This window comes from Papio anubis, chromosome 1, assembly GCF_008728515.1.
Source record: "Papio anubis isolate 15944 chromosome 1, Panubis1.0, whole genome shotgun sequence".
Classification (NCBI taxonomy): Eukaryota; Metazoa; Chordata; class Mammalia; order Primates; family Cercopithecidae; genus Papio; species Papio anubis.
In genome coordinates, this window is record NC_044976.1 from 137294418 (window position 1) to 137311109 (window position 16692).

Below are 16692 nucleotides of genomic sequence, written 5' to 3' on the forward strand. Positions count from 1 at the left end.
TGGCAAAACCCCATCTCTACAAAAAATACAAAAATTTGCTGGGCGTGGTGGTGGGCACCTGTGGTCCCAGTTACTTGGCAGGCTGAGATGGGAGAATCACTTGAACCCGGGAGGCAGAAGTTGCAGTGAACAGAGATCACGCCACTGCATTCCAGCCTGGGCGACAGAGCAAAACCTTCTCTCAAAAAAAAAAAAAAAAAAATCTTAACTGATATATTCCTTACTGAAAAACCTGACACCTCATACCCAGGAAACCTATCAAGAGACAAACTACAACAGGAGAAAGACAAAAGAATAAGGGGCAGGGAGCAAGCAGTAGAGAACCACAGCAGTTGGGGACTGGTAGGATCTTAGAGATCACTTCATCCAGCTCCTTCATTTCACACACAAGGAAACAAAAGGTCCAGGGGGATGCAGGGAGGTTTGCTAAGACAGAGAGGTTTGCTAAGGAGTGGTCCAGGGGGATGCAGGGAGGTTTGCTAAGACAGAGAGGTTTGCTAAGGAGTGCCCCTCAGCAGCACCACCAGTCCCATTCGCTGCCAGCCCCTTTCTAGGGCATGACTTTTGGTACTAAAACTACCAGCCAATAAGAGGAAAGGATGTCAAAACTGAACACATTTTCCTCCAGTCAGCACATATGCTTGGCTGGCCTCGGCTCAATTCCCCATCACTCTCCGGAACCTGCAAAAAAATTATTCCAGGATAAGTCATGGTCTCGTAATGACTGAGAGGCTTGAAATCCCACAGCATCTGGTCCAGTTCCCAGCTCCAGATGATTTCACACGATCTGGGAGACCACCTCTCATCACCACCCCACCCCGCCCTCACACATTGCAACCCAGTGGCTCCTCTAAATCCCTTCCCAGACCTACCCTCCTACTCAATCCTCTTGTGAAATGACCACCGCAATTAGAACCCCATCGGACAAGGACGTCCGAGCTCCAACCAAAGGTGTGCTGATGACATAAGACAGTAACAATGAGATTCTGCTAGATATGGGATTCACTGTAGCAGAATGTGGCCTGCACCATTTCCCAATGACCACAGAGAAAGGAAGCAGAATAACCTATGTATCTGTTCAGTGTAGAATTTAGAAGCTATTGACACAATGTGTTCTCTTCCACCCTGGTCTGCCTATACCTGCTCTAAAGGCTCCCAGTTTGCAGTAGCCGTGGGGACACACAGAAGCCCGGATATGTAGCTCCTCATCCACATCCACATGCACATGTGTTCAAACAGGACCTCTCTCCCTGTGCCCCACTCGCGAGTGGGTTATCTCAGACCTATGGACAATGCAGGGCAGTGCCCTCGCAATATGTCTCCCCTTATTTCCTGGCCCTGGACCACCCAAGTCCTATTTCCTACTCTTTGCATGCCAGGGGACTACCTAATCATTTGGCTATTTCCACAGCCACAACTCTGGAATGCAGTTACTAATTCCTTTTTCTTAAAAAGGTTCACAGAACACAGTTAAATTTTTTTTAATCCAAGATACAAATGTCTCTATTATATAGGGGACCATCTGGGCTGCTACAGTTAGCTGGCTATGTTGCTATCAACTCTTTTTTTAGAGTTCATGAATCAGTTGCCAATAAGAAAAAAAAGAAGTAGTTAGTGCCAAGACACCGCTTTCCTCCCCTGCATTTTTCCCCAGCAGGAGAGCTGCATCCCAGAGTCAAAATGGACCATGCGAACACAAAACCAGAAAATATACCTAAGACTGATGCTCTGGAAATGTCAGCCCACTGTTCAAGACGCTGTGGAGGTGGGAGGTGGTGTCAGCTTACTTCCCAGTCCTAGGGCCACCAGCTAGGCTAAGTAATATTGTGTCGCCTCCACAGATCTAAGATGTATGCACAAGAGAAGAAATAAAAGGAGGGCAAAAGAGAAAGAGGGAGAAAGAAGGGAAGATGAAGAAGAGGGAAAAGGAAATGAGAGAAAAGAAAGAAAGAATAAGCAAGGCCTGGGAAATCCCTAATGCCAGGGACTCACCAACAACCACAGACTTCTGAACCAGCCAGACAGCCCAGAGAAGCCACTGAGCAGTGGTGGGAGCTGAGTTCAAATGGGAAACCAAAACCTTGAAAGAATATGAATGGGAAAGCTGATGAATGGAGAGGAACACTAGGTGGATTCATGGTGGCATGGCCTGCCATTCCTCCCTTGCTAGGAAGAAAGGATCCAGTGAAAAGGGAATCAGTGGGTCATTCTGTCATCCCCATGTCCTGGGCACGCACCTTTGGTTTTGTTGTTGTTGTTTTGAGACAGAGTCTTGCTCTGTCACCCAGGCTAGAGTGCAGTGGCGCGATCTCGGCTCACTGCAACCAACCTCCGCCTCCTGGGTTCAAGTGATTCTCCTGCCTCAGCCTCCCAAGTAGCTGGGATTATGGGCACCCACCACCATGACTGGCTAATTTTTGTATTTGTAGTAGAGATGGGGCTTCACTATGTTGGCCAGGCTGGTCTCAATCTCTTGACCTCATGATCCACCCGCCTCAGCCTCCCAAAGTGCTGGGATTACAGGTGGGAGCCACCGCGCCTGCCCTGCACCTTGGTTTTTACAGACACCGCAAAGGATCAGAAATTACAGTTCCATCTGGCCAGACAGCATATCTCAAGGGCAGAAACCACCCACCTCACTCACCTGAAGGCAATTTCGGGTGTTAATTACACTCCCAAGCAACCACGAAAACAGAGTTGGGAGCCCTTGGCCAGAAGGCTTGGGATGGTCAGAAGCAAATGATGGTTGAATAAATGTGTGATTAATTGTTCCCATTAAGGCATTCAGCCCAAAGAGTGCTAACTGCAAATGGGCCCATAAGCATTCTCCAACTCCCACCCTTACCCCAGGAGGAAAAAGAAAAGCAAATCCTATCCCCCACAAAATATATGGCCAGGTAAGTGTGGGATGTGCATTGCTATGGAATTTTTTGTTGTGGTGGTAATTGTGTACATGTGTGAGAGAGAAACTACCTTTTTAGAAATCTGGTTGTTTATTAAATCACTTTTGTGACTCAAGGAAGCTGAAAAACATTAAAAAATAAATCATCCCCCAAATTGTCTCCCAGTGAGCTAACAACCTACTTCATTTCCATACCCCCAACAGCCCCCAGGTTAGGGACAAATATGGAAGCGTAAGACTTCAGCTCCTCTGCAGCACTGGTAAGGCCGCCTGGTCCACACTCTCTCCTCCTCAACCATGGAAGTGCTAACCCTTTGCACTGATTTGAGAGCAGAAATACAAATAAGGTTTTAATAAAGTACTACAAAATTCTTGGCAAGATGCCCTTTGTGCTTAATGGCAGGTGCATTCCTCAGTTCTCGCAAAGCCAAAAATATTCACAGCCCTAAAATCATGGGAAACACCGCTGCTCCCTTCCTGGTGAAATCCTCTGGAAGAAACAACTGTAATCATGAGGCAAGCTCCCTGGCAAAGACCAAGAGTTGTCTTCAATAAAATCTCTGTTTAAGGACCATTTATAACTTCTCACAACTACAGCTTAATGCAAAAGCTTAAATAGAGATTTTGTAACTATTTTGTTTTTACTTATAAGACGTGAAGGTTCTAAGAAATGTAGTAAAACAGACCAGATATTTAAACAAATGCATGAACCTAGGTCCGGGTGTTGCTCTAGTCTAGAGAGGATAGCAAAGAGACAGCAACCATCACAGGCCAGAGGGTCAAGAAAGAGCAGAGAGTCTGTGGAGCAAAGACTGAGGACCAAGAGTTTCTGCCTGTGAGATCGCAGGAGCCACAAAAAATTAAATATTGAGCACTCAATCCAGCAATTGCACCTCTGAATACATACACAAAAGAACTGGAGGCAGGGACTCAAGCCCCTGGATACTCGTACACCCACATTCACAGCAGCATTATCCACTATAGCCAAAAGGCAGAAGCAACCCGGTGTTTATCGACAAAGGGGTGAACAAAATGTAGTCTATGCATACAACGGAACTGTCGACAGAAAGAGTCCAATTCTGTAAAATACTTGAAGAGATTTATTCTGAGCCAAATATGAGTGCCATGGCCCATGACACAGCCCTCAGGAGATCCTGAGAACACGTGCCTAAGGTGGTCAGGGTGCAACTTGGTTTTACATATTTTAGGGAGACATGAGGTATCAATCAAATACACTTAAGACATACATTGCAGCCGGGCGTGGTGGCACAGGCGTGTAATCCCAGCACTTTGGGAGGCTGAGGCAGGCAGATCATGGGTTCAGGAGTTCAAGACCACCCTGGCCAACATGGTAAACCCCGTCTCTATTAAACATACAAAAAAATTAGCCAGGTGTGGTGGCAGGCACCTATAATCCCAGCTACTCAGGAGGCTGAGGCAGGAAAATTGCTTGAACCCAGGAGGCAGAGGTTACAGTGAGCCAAGATCACGCCACTGTACTCCAGCCTGGGTGATAGAGCAAGACTCTGTCTTGATGGGAAAAGAAAAAAATATATACACATTGCTTCAGTCCAGAAAGGCGGGACAACTCAAAGTGGTGGCAGCAGGTGATTGGGGCGATTTCCAGGTTCTGGGTAGAGTTAAATTTTTTCTGATTGACAGGTAGCAGGCTTCAGAGAGAAGAGACTGTAAATATTGCTTAACAGACTTAAGGTCTGTGTTGATGCTAAATGCTAGTTGGTGTTCCCTGAATTCCAAAAGGGAGGAGGGCATAATGACACATGTCCCACCCTCCCGTCCCCTCATGGCCTAAAACTTCAGGTTAACTTTCGAGTGCCCTGGCCAAGGAGGGAGCCCATTCAGATGGTTAGGGGGGACTCTGAGTTTTATTTTTGGTTTACAGAATATTACTTAACCTTAAAAAGGAGAGAAATGCTGACACAGGCTACAATATGAACCTGGAAGACATTATGCTGAGTAAAATAAGCCAATCACAGGAGGACAAATACTGTATGATTCCACTTATACGTGGTATCTAGAAGTAGATCAGTTTAGAGAGACAAGGTAGAATGGTGGCGGCCAGGGGCCTGGGGAGGAGAGAATGGGGAGTTACTGTTTAATGGGCACCGAGTTTCTGTTTGGGAAGGGAAAAAGTTCTGGAGATGGACGGTAGTGATGGTTACACAACAATGTGAATGTACTTAGTGCCATTAAGCTGTATACTTAAAAATGGTTTTAAAAAAGTAAATGTCATATATGTATTTTACAACAAATTTTTTTTAAGTTAAGGGAGCCATCTACCATCTCCCCTCCATCTAATTCTGGACTGAAGCTCAGTGAGCCTCCCTCACACAGAGACAGCCACCAAGCCTAGGATTCCATGGGCCTTCAGGAAAGCCCAAAAATGTGCTTTTTTATTTTTTTGAGAGTCTCGCTCTGTAGCCCAGGCTGGAGTGCAGTGGTGCAATCTTGGCTCACTGCAAGCTCTATCTCCCGGGTTCACGCCATTCTCCTGCCTCAGCATCCTAAGTAGCTGGGACTACAGGCACCCGCCACCACACCCAGCTAATTTTATTTTTTTGTTTTGTTTTGTTTTTTTGTATTTTTAGTAGAGACGGGGTTTCACCGTATTAGCCATGACAGTGTCTATCTCCTGACCTTGTGATCCACCTGCCTTGGCCTCCCAAAGTGCTGGGATTACAGGCATGAGCCACCGCGCACAGCCAAAAATGTGCATTTGTAATAAGCATCCAGATGATTGTCATAACCAGGTAAGTCTGGGAAAGTATTCATTTCTTTCTGTCTGTCAAGGAGAGTCTGTCAAGCTTAATCTGGCTGTAATAAATTATCCAGATCCTTAACTTATTTAACGGAAATCACTGAGTTCCCACCATACTGCCACAGGCTGGACACTGAGGCCACAAGTGAGGGCAGCAGTTTCTGCCCCCCAGAAGCTTATAATCCAAGCACAGAGACAAATACAACAGTGGAACTCAAGACCTGGGGACAGGTGCAAAGGACAAGTGGACTCAGATCGCCAGGGAGAATGGGGCTTCCTAGAGGACAAAGGCTGCAGTAGAGCCAGTCAGGTGAAGAATGAAGTGGGGAACAGCATTCCAGGGAGACAGAACAGCCCATTTGGGAACTGCAAGAAGGTGAGGATATCTGGAACACAGAAAATGCAAAATGTGGCTAAACAGTTAACTGGGACCTGGTCCTCCCAGCCCTCTAAACTTTGAAAACGAGAGAAACCAGTAAAAGCTTTAGTCTGGGAATAACATGGAAGGATCCTTTCAGGTATTAGATCACTCTTGGTAGCCATGTGTGGGGAGAATTAGTCCAGGGGAGGTGATAACCAAGGAGGCCAGCTTGGAAGGAACCACGATGCTCTGAGAAACAGCAAATGGGGGCCTGAACCAAGGCAGGGATGGGAGGCATGGAAGGGAGGGGACAGACATGGCTGGTGACTACAGAAGGAGCAGATGGGGTAGAGAGGGTCCCTGGGTGGAGACTAAACCCACTGGGTCTGTGAGGAGTGAGGAGGGCATGAAGACAAGTTCGGATGGGATCCAACTGTGGGGCATGGGGCAGGTGGCCCCATGGACACCGGGGTCAGTGTCGGGGGACAGGTCTGGGAGGGCAGGAAACTACCAACATGAAAAGGAAGGTGCAGAAAGAACCCACAGGGGAGATGGAGGAGAAACAGGGTCCCAGAAAAACAACATTTGAAAACAGTTGCAAAGAAGATGCGGACAGCAGTCTCAAAGCCATGGAGAGGCCAAGATAAGCACTAAATGGTGCCCAGAGATTGCCACAGGAGACCACGGGTGTCCTCATCAAGTGCTGGGCTGAGAAGGGGCGGGGGCACAAGCCAGGTAGCCAGAAAGGAAACAAGTGTCTTTGGAAAAGAGAAAAGATACACAAATAGCAAAATGCTGACACTTGCCAATTCTGAGTGGTGGATGCAGAGGGCTTTGTTTTATTAGTCTCCGCGGTTTCTGAGTGTCTGATGTAAGAATCCAAAGAGGCGATGGCAGGCAGGATGTGGTGAGACAAAACCGCTCTGCAAAGGAAGAGAGGTTGAGCAGCATCTAGAAGGCCTGGGGACCAAAGGCTTGTCTGCAGCTCAGAGGCACCACAGCCTTTGAATCTGCCAGGGGTGGGGACGGGTGGACCTGCAAAGGGCAGTGGCTGAAGACACAGACAGGTGGGGAAAAGTGGTGGAGCAATGTCCACAGATAGCTAGGAGGGGAGGAAGTGGCCTCAGATGAGGGACAGACTTTGCTGTTCTGAGTCCCAGAAGGAAAGGTGAATCATTAATCAGAAGTCTGGGGAGGGGCAGGGTCCTGAGGCATCCCTGTCTGATCATCTCTATCTTGTCTGTGAGCTGGAAGTAAAGTCACCTGCTCAGAGGAGGTCGGGGGTGGGGGACGGTTTGGGGAGCTCCAGGGGGCTCTGAGAAAATGATAACAATCTAGAACAGTGTTGTGGAAGCTGAAGGAACTGACTCACATCCCACTAATGAGTTAGGAGGCAATACTGAGACCAGCTAAGGTCAAACCATGCATCCACGTGGGTCCCAGCAGCTCCCGGGTACCTGGGGTGAGAGAAGAGAGGGAAGAGAGTGGATTCCTGGGAGACTGAGGCATCCACTACAGGAGCGACAGGAAACAGAGGATGCAGCAGTGGAGAGCAGCAGCAGGAGCTAAGTGGTAGATGATGAGGGGTGATGACACAGAGGAGGAATGAAATCCTAGAGGAGCGATGCGTTGAGAGAAGGAGGAAAAGCCACACTCAAAGGAGGGCCAAGAACCCCTGGGGCAGCAGAGTATGGGAGTAGAGAACAGGGAGCTCACACTGCAGAAGCAGGTCCAATGCAGGTCAGGGGGCCCAGGGACCACAAAGACAGAAGTGGTCACCAAAGGGGAGGTCAGATAACCAACAGTACCCAGCGCCTTGCAGGACAGCAAGGGCAGGACACTGGCCAGGAGCCAAGTCCTCAATGTTGCCCAGTGGAGGGGCCCATAGGAGTGAGTCAGATGACGGTGACAAGGAGGTGGCAAGGGCACTATCCAGATAGCATGGCTACAGAAGAATGATGCCCCAGAGGAACCTGTTTGCAGGCTTACTGGGAGAGAGATCCACAGCAGAAAACAAGTCCAGAGAGCAAAGCGCAGAGCCATGTGGATATACGGAAGGGAAAGGCACCAGGTTGCCAGAGGGGCTAGAGTGAGGCAAGGGCCCGGGCACAGCTTCAGGGCCACTATAGGCGGGAGCTCCAATTGCCTGGCAAGAGCCTCACAACACTCACTGCCTTTAATGTTTGTTCAGTAACTCTAAAGTCAAAGACAAGTTACTTTAGTGTCTCTAATATCCAACCCGTGAGGCCTTGAAACCTCACCAAACAGTTGGGATTGGAGCTGGTGCCTGATTGTTTTAGGTGACCTGCGAATTCTGCATACTTCTCTTCTCTGTCTCCTCTCTAACATGACTGCAGTGGAAATACAATGATGACGTAAGCTTTCTTTTTCAGGGGGAGTTATTGCAATGCAAACAAGGATAAGGCAGCATGCAGTGCAAACAAGGATAAGGTGCCATGCATCAACCCAGATATTACACTTTCCAGAAGGTGTTCTCCCCAGGGACAGCCAGTGCTTCTCCCAACCTACTCTTCTGAAAGAGAACCAGCTCCACTATTATCAAGAAGGGCCCCGTACCCCATGGCAATGGCCAGTCTTCTTTGCAATAATTAGCTTCCAAAGTTTCAAAGTGCCAGGGCATGGGGGAAAATGCACATTGTCCAAACTACCTAGAAAGCAGTCCTTAAGAAGCAGCCAGAAGTCAAATCAGAAACGAGTTACCATTAATCTGTTCTCCCACTGCTAATAAAGACATACCCGAGACTGGGTAATTTACAAAGAAAAGAAGTTTAATGGACTCACAGTTCAGCATGGCTGTGAGGAGTCCTCAAGAGGACGGCAGAAGGTGAAGGAGGAGCAAAGGCATGTCTTACATGGTGGCAGGCAAGAGAGCATGTGCAGGAGAACTGCCCTTTATAAAACCATTAGATCTCATGAGACTTATTCACTATCATGAGAACAGCATAGAAAAAAACCATCCCCCATGATTCAATTACCTTCCACCAGATCCTTCCCACAACATGTGGCAATTATGAGAGCTACAATTCAAGATGAGATTTGGGTGTAAACACAGCCAAAACATATCACTATATCAACTGGAAATGAGTCAAGCCAGAAGGAAACAAGAATTTGTCCTACGAGTATTTATACCAAACAGTCTCTGTGTGTCAGGCACTGTTCTGGGCTCTGGAGAAACAATGGTAAAGGAGAAAACGTCCCTGCTCTCATGGAGCTTCCTTCCACTCTGGCTGTGGGGCAATGGGCAGTGATGGAGGGAGGAGATAAGAGGGGGATGGAGCAGGCTGGAGCTGTGGACATCCCACCTGAAAGTGAGATGCCAGAAAGGACAGGGGCATCACAAGTAGAACAAAAAGTGGAGACCACGTAAGACCTGGCAATGAGTGCAGTACCCTCATCTAAGTAGGCCAAGGCAGGGTCATAAAAATACAGGCTATTTATTATCAACCCCAAGCATCCTACCATTTCACATAAACCCATTTTTTGTTTCCCGATGGGTACTCTGAGAAACTGAGATGTTTACTAGATTTCCAGAGGCTGAGTCTGTGACAGGGTAGAACCGCAAAAGGCTCCACCATGAAGACATCTTCCCTAGAAACACTGCCTCTCAGTACATATGTATGTCATCCCTGTCCGGGGCCATTTAAACCCTCACACAGCAAATGCTGCTGTGAATCCAAAGAAATTTCAACGTGAGATGGTACATCGGATCTTTCTAGGGAATTTTATTGGGAATTAATTTTATTTGTATATTGTCAAAACTTACAGTGACTCCAAATATAAAAACTTCAAAAGCTAAAAACCTGAAATCCAGTAGTGAATCTTTGATTTTTTCAAAGAATAGCTTCATCTGGGTTTATATAAATGAGACATGCTGCAAACAGGCTTAATCAAGCCAGAGCTCGGAAGGCTCTTGTGAGTAAACACCATTCATTTCATACTGGCTGCAAATACACATCACTTCACATCAAAAACCCTTTAGAACACTTTTTTTCCTTCTAAACATCCACATGCAATTTTTTTTCTTAGAAACGGGGTCTCACTATGTTGCCTAGGCTGCTCTCAAACTCCTGGGCTCAAGTGATCCTCTTGCCTCAACCTCCCAAAGTGCTGGAATTACAAGCATGAGCCACTGAGCCGGGCCATATGCAATTTTTTAAAATACACAAAAGATAATCTTTTCTAGGTAAGATTAGTGATTATTTTATTTAATTACAAATCATTGTATTTTCAAAATTTTGGACAAGGAACCTGTATCATTTTATAAGCGAAAGTCTAAATAAACAGAATTTTCCTCTTTTAAAAAAGGATATATAGTATGTCTTGAGTCTGGTTGCTGTTGCTGTTAAAACTACAATCAGAAATTCCAACTCTAAAATTTCATTTATACAGAGAAAGGTAATCCTTTGGATATAAATTATTATCTAAGTTATGAATCCAAAAATAGTGACTACAGTTAGAGAAAGGGCTTAGGCTTAAGAGTCTCACAGACCTAGCTCAAGTCCATGAATACCAGCTCCAATACATAACAGCTGTGCAACCTTAGGCAACCTTGTGACCTCTCCGATCCAGTTTCCTCATCTGGGAAATGTCAGTTATGAGGACTAAAGGGCTGCCTGGGCAGTAAGAGGCCAGGTGCCTGAGGGTATGCAAAGCCACAGAAAAACTCAGTTTTCTTCTGCTTCTTCCAAATGTGATAAATGTACTCAGAAATAGTAGTTGATATAAAATAAATGGGTAACTTGAAATATTTTCAACGGAAAACAAATGCAGATAAATTTTCTAAGTAAAAAACAAGACTTGAAAGAAAGGCTGGCCACATCCATCCTTGCTCCCAGACAGCCGGTGGGAAGAAAGGGGAGGAAAACGACTGGACTGAGAGATCCTCTGTAAAGCACCTAAAATTTGTCCTACAGCAGACACCCAACACATAGTAGCTACCATCCTTACCCCCAAGTAGGTAAGTATAATTCAATAAGAAAAGCATGCCATCTTCATATCTTCAGCCTAGACACGGCAGCGTGGCAGGCATTTTCACTGCTATACGTTGTTAAGTGCCCAATTCATTTTGGGGGGTATTGATACATACCACACAATCAATATGCCTTGTCCGATCAAGAAGTACATAAGGAACGTAAGAAGCTGGAAAGAAGGCAAACAGTCTAACGTAAAACCAAGGCTCCTCAATTTTGGTCGAAATAATTACTACCATGTAACTAACACCCAGACATACAAACCGTGCCCAGAAATCAGGGTGTCTCTGGTTTCCCAGTTCAATGTTCAGGAACCAAATCAGTGTGATGGGGTTTGGGTTGTTTGATTTGGAGAGAGGGAAAGAGATAGAGAAGGAAAAGACTAGGAAAGGAGGGACTGAGACTATGAAATTATTACTGTAATGTGAAATCAAAACGCACAAATTCTTTTCATCATTAGAAACAAGAATCTTGCCACTTCCATGAGGAATCTGGATAAAACCTGAGTTGGGATTTGACTGCATTTCAACCACCCCTAGACAAGGGGGTGAGCATTGAGAAACTGGAGGGCAGAGGCTGGATGAGGGAACACCTGATTTTCATTCAAATGTCAACTAGCTGCACAAACCACTCAGTTAAGCTGTTCTTGAATTATTAATCATCTTCCCCTGAACGAGAGGAAATTATTCTTTCTGGTTACTTGCTCTGCTTCAGGGACCAGTTCAGAGAACTCCAAGCCAGACTGAGTTTGAGGGAGCTCTCTGGTACCTGACACCCTCTGGCCAAGGCAAAAACAGAAAACAGCAAATGAGGTATTGCAGAAAAAAAGGGAGCAGCTGGCCTTCTAGAATGCAAGTAACTCCCCAAATCCAAAGAAGCTGAGGAAGTTCCTTTAAAGCACATTAGCAGAGGTTTGCTGCACTGCTTGGGCAGGGTCTAATCTGTACTCCTTTCTATTCTCAATCAGGTAAAGTTTCCTTTTTCCTTAAGAACTGTCAGCAACTTCAAGTCTCAATTTCCTACCACAGATTAGACCCAGCCTGGCAGAGCAGAGAAAGGAGGGTTTAAAATCCCAGTACTTATAAACAGCAGATTTTTTTTAATCATCCTCCAAATATCTATGTTTGAATTCCCTGTCACCCCCCGATTCCTAAGTCTACTGATGCACGGATTTACACAATCTGAAAAATGGGGGAAAGCTTAGCGATCATCCAGGTCAATTTTCTCACTTTAGAGATGTGGAAGGAAGCCAGCAAGGGTCTTTCCTAAGGTTACACGGTCGGAAGCCGCCTTCCTCCCCGAGTTTCCCCTCTTCTCTCTGTCAGAGCCCTGTAGCAGAAGCTGCTCTAGCTGCTTAGTTCTATTCTAAGACAAACTCTCACTCCGCAAACCACTTACACAAAACATGGGCATCTCATGCACCCTGCAATTTTCTTCACGTCTTCATTTTGGGGCATCCCCACTGTATGAGAGTCTCTGATGCTCACCAGAACCATGCCTCCAGGAATTCGTCTCAGGGTTCTTCCCTGTCACCTAGACTCTGGGCAGGGCAAAGCTGTTAAAGGTGGGAAATTATGCACTGGGATGCTCCTTCTAAACATTTGGCCTTGGCCATTCTTCCCACCAGCCCTCTGAGGGTGAGGATAAGGGGCTTAAACAACTTCAGTGAAGAAAGCCTTGAGAGTTGCATGCACTCGCTAAATGTTGTATTGTCTTTGAGAGGACCAGCGTATGCACTCTTGCGCTCTCAGTACTTCTCTTCCCCTATTCAGAAGCTTTCGCTCCTCTATTCCCACCCACACCTAAAGACCTGGGATCCAAGGCTGCCCTCCACCTGGCATAGCCCCGGGAAGGGTGACATGAAGCTTGTGCGGGCTGGGGACTCTGGGGGCGTAGCGGAGGTTTGCCACCTGCAGGGGGTCTTCAGGAGTCGGACGTTCAGACGCCAAGAGGGCAGAGGAGGACACCGTCGTCGCTCTCCACGGTCTCTCTTTGTGACTTTCCTCCACGGCCTTAATGATGCCTACCCTTCCCCAGTCTCCCTCGTCTCCTTGCTCTTCTTTTCCTTGCCTTTCCCCCACCGCCTTCCACTTCGACCCCCATCGCCCAGTCTCCCTCCTCTCCGCGGGCTCGGCCTCTCCCTACCTCTTACAAGGCGCTCCCGTCGTGTTTCCACTTTGTCTTCAATTATGTCTAAATGCAACCCACCACAGATGCTGACATTTTAAATATTTAGTTATTATAGCTACTTGACTAATTGCCGGGACCGACGGCGGCACTTCTCCTTAGCCTCCTGCCGCAGGAGAGGAGGGAGCGGGAGAGGAAGGAGTTAGATGTGGTTATAGCAGCCACTCCCCGGGGCCCGGGACCCGGGACGCCCGGTCGGGCCCTGCAGAGGGTGTCCCACCCGGGCACCAGCGGCCCCCCGACTCCAGCGAGGGCACCGAAGGCGCGCCCGGCGGGATGCTGCGAACTGCCTCCTGCCCCGGGACAGAGGAGCGGCAGAAAGTCCACCCTCCCGGTCCGCCCACGCCCGCAAGGTGGAAAAAGTGGGGTGAAATAGGGGAAATTTAACGAAATTGGGGCAAAAGAAGAGAGACCAAAGCGGGTTACTCACGTGCCAGATGGCGAAGAAGATGAGCGCAGCGCACAGCACCAGAGACAGCATGTAGCAGAACGCAGCGAAAGTGAAGGCCATGGCCGGCTGACCCCAATCCCACTGCACACGCCAAGAAGCCCCTAGGAGCCCAATGCCTCCCTCGAGGACCGCACTGCCTCAAAGGGGCCGCGTCTGCACGCTCCTCTCCAGGCTAATGCCCAGGAGGGCGCACAGCTAGCGGAGCGACTCGAGGGTCAGCGAATAGGCGCTGGATTCCCGCAGGCTCCGGCGACCCCAGACCCGGCCCTCTGACGAAGACAGGGAAACGTGTGTCGAGTGTCGTTGGCGGGAACTGTCCCCAAATCGAAGACGAAACCAAATCAGCAGCGAACACCTGCAAATTAGTGTCAAGCTGTAAGCCCCTCGAGACCAATACGACAAGCGATGCAAGGACTCCACGGAGGACCGAGGGAGGAGGTCCCGTCCGCCCCAGGAAGAGCTCTCTGCTTTCCGCCACTAAACCGCAGAAGAGAGACGAGCGCTCCTCTCCGGACCCTCCAGCGCCACGGGGGCGCAAACGGATAGTGTCCAGCGAGGTGCCCGGGCGGCCTCCGAGCTCCTCCCAAATCCCACCGCCGGCAGCGCTCTTTCCCGAGAGAAGGGGTCTTTAGGTAGCCGGGAGGAGGTAGGCTCAGTTGGTCCTGCGCCCCAGACGCGGCTTCCTGCTCAGCCGTGCGATCCCGGGCGCGCCAGTCCCCAACCGCGACTCTGGCCAGCCGGCCTCGGCAACCCAAGTGTCCCGGAAACCGGGGGTCGGGCCGGGGTGAGCACTGGCTCCACTCAGCGGGCCAGCTCCCGCCCGGGTGGCTGTAGCGGCGGGTTTCAGGCCAAGCGCTGTAGCTCGCTCCACCTGCTGCTGCTGCCGCTGCCGCCGCCGCTGCCGCCGCCGCCGCCGCCGCCGCCGCCGCCGCCGCCTCTGCCACTGCGAGAACTGTAGCGGTGTGACCCGGGATTCCCTCCTCTCGGCTCCCCACCCTGGACTCCCCTCCACTGAGCGCGCCCTCCTCGGCGGGCGGAGACTGCAGTGCCGGGAGCTAAGGAAAGGTGGGTGGCGAAGCGCTGCCGGACGCTTGGTGGCCGCTGCCGCCGCCACTGCAGCTGTGCGCGCTCGTCTCTCGGAGGAAACTTGAAGCCAGCAGTACTGGCAGGGCTGGAGGCCGAGCGGAGGTGGGGCGGGACCGGTTGGAGCAGGGACTCTTTAAACACGTGCGTCTGGAGGAGGTGGGAAGCTGCGGAAGGGTATGGTGTGTGCCTCGCGCCTAAACGCGGCAGCCGCCCCTCCCGGTTCTTGCAGTTTCGCCTATCGGAGTGGGAAGTGTGAGGACTTGGGGCGTTGCCTAGTGTTGGTTGGGGATACAGTACAAGCCTTGGATCCCAAAGCTGCTTGGGTGGATTTTACCAAACTGTAGCATACTCAGTGCTTAGGGCTGCGTTTACTGCTCTGCTCCCAGACCCTGCAAAATTCTCCATTAGCGTCCTTCCGTTGCATTCTCTACCCTACCCAGCCATCCGACCTTGGGATTAGGGAAACGTGGACTTGGTGGACTATTCTGAGCTGAAGAGGAAGCAACGAGGGCTCGGTGGTATTGGTGGTAGTCTAGTGGAATTGTCAAGAGGATGCTTTGGGAAGTAGACCGTTTTCCAGCTCCTCGGTACCTAACCTCTTTAATCCTTAGTTTCCTTATCAGAAAAACATAAATAAGAGTAGAGTCAAGCCATTTCAAAGGATTAAAATGGAACACAAGCAAAAAACCTAGCACATAGCCTGGCACTTGGTATACATCCAATAAGTGGTAGGGATTATTAATTGCACCCTTTCCCCTAGTGGCCCAGCATCTTGGAAGTTCACCATGCTTACTTTGCAAGAGATTTCTGACACTGCAGTGACAGAGGTCCAGTCATTCCAGATAGAACTTCAGTTTCAGATAAGTCATCAGATCCAGAAAGCAAGGAGAAATACCCTGAAAGACCACTGGCAAATCTCGGTGAAAGACTAGACGCACCTCATGGATTGGAGTGAATCTTAGAGCACCCGGTACCTTGCACAGGGTGGGAACTAGATAAATAACTATTGCTTGATTGTGACTCTGGTGTGCTAGCTTTCCTGTTCACAGCTGTGATTCCGATGCCTTGAGAGCTGGAAGGGATGAATTCCAGCAAGCTAGAGATACAGCTTTCTAGTGACAGAACTGGAATCCTGTCTGCAGACTGCTAATCCTGGGTTCTTTCTACTGTGCCCCAACATTCCTGCAGCTGTTTGGCCACATCTTCAATTTATTTATTTATTTATTTATTTATTTATTTATTTATTTATGAGATGGAGTTTCACTTTGTCGCCAGGCTGGAGTGCAGTGGCATGATCTCGGCTCACTGCAACCTCTGCCTCCCAGGTTCAAGCGATTCTCCTGCCTCGGCCTCCCGAGTAGCTGGGACTACAGGCGCTCACCACCACGCCCAGCTAATCTTTGTATTTTTAGTAAAGACAGGGTTTCACCATGTTGGCCAGGATGGTCTCGATCTCTTGACCTCGTGATCTACCCACCTCGGCCTCCCAAAGTGCTGGTATTACAGGCGTGAGCCACCATGCCCCACCCTTCAATTTATTTTATTTTATTTTTTTGAAGACAGAGTCTTGCTGTGTTGCCCAGGCTGGAGTGCAGTGGTGCTATCATAGCTCACTACAGCCTCAAACTCCTGGCTAGGACTACAGGCATGCACCACCAAACCCAGATAATTTTTGTTTTGTTTTGTTTGCAGACATAGGTCTCAATATATGGCCAGGCTGGTCCCAAACTCCTGACCTCAAGCAATCCTCCAGCCTTGGCCTCCCAAAGCGCTGGGATTATAGGTGTGCACCACAGTGCCTGGCCTCATATCTCCCTCCAGTTTGGAAACTAGATGCCTTTCAGTGAGAAGTGGAGAAACTAGAGCAAATCCAGAGACTGTTGACCAGAGCAATGAATTGATCAACATTTTATTGCCTCTGGGTCAGGACTGGCT

The 16692-nt window shown here is 48.8% G+C and overlaps 1 protein-coding gene across 1 annotated transcript in view; it reads right to left on the minus strand.

The window, feature by feature from the left end:
• Positions 1 to 14574, minus strand: part of CNIH3 (cornichon family AMPA receptor auxiliary protein 3) — a 136319-nt gene extending 121745 nt beyond the window's left edge. Inside the window, exon 1 of the mRNA XM_003893055.4 lies at positions 13651 to 14574. Within this exon, the coding sequence (XP_003893104.1) occupies positions 13651 to 13731 (81 nt within the window). The 5' untranslated portion in view covers positions 13732 to 14574. The remainder of the gene's footprint in view (positions 1 to 13650) is intronic.
• Positions 14575 to 16692: the final 2118 nt, after the last annotated feature.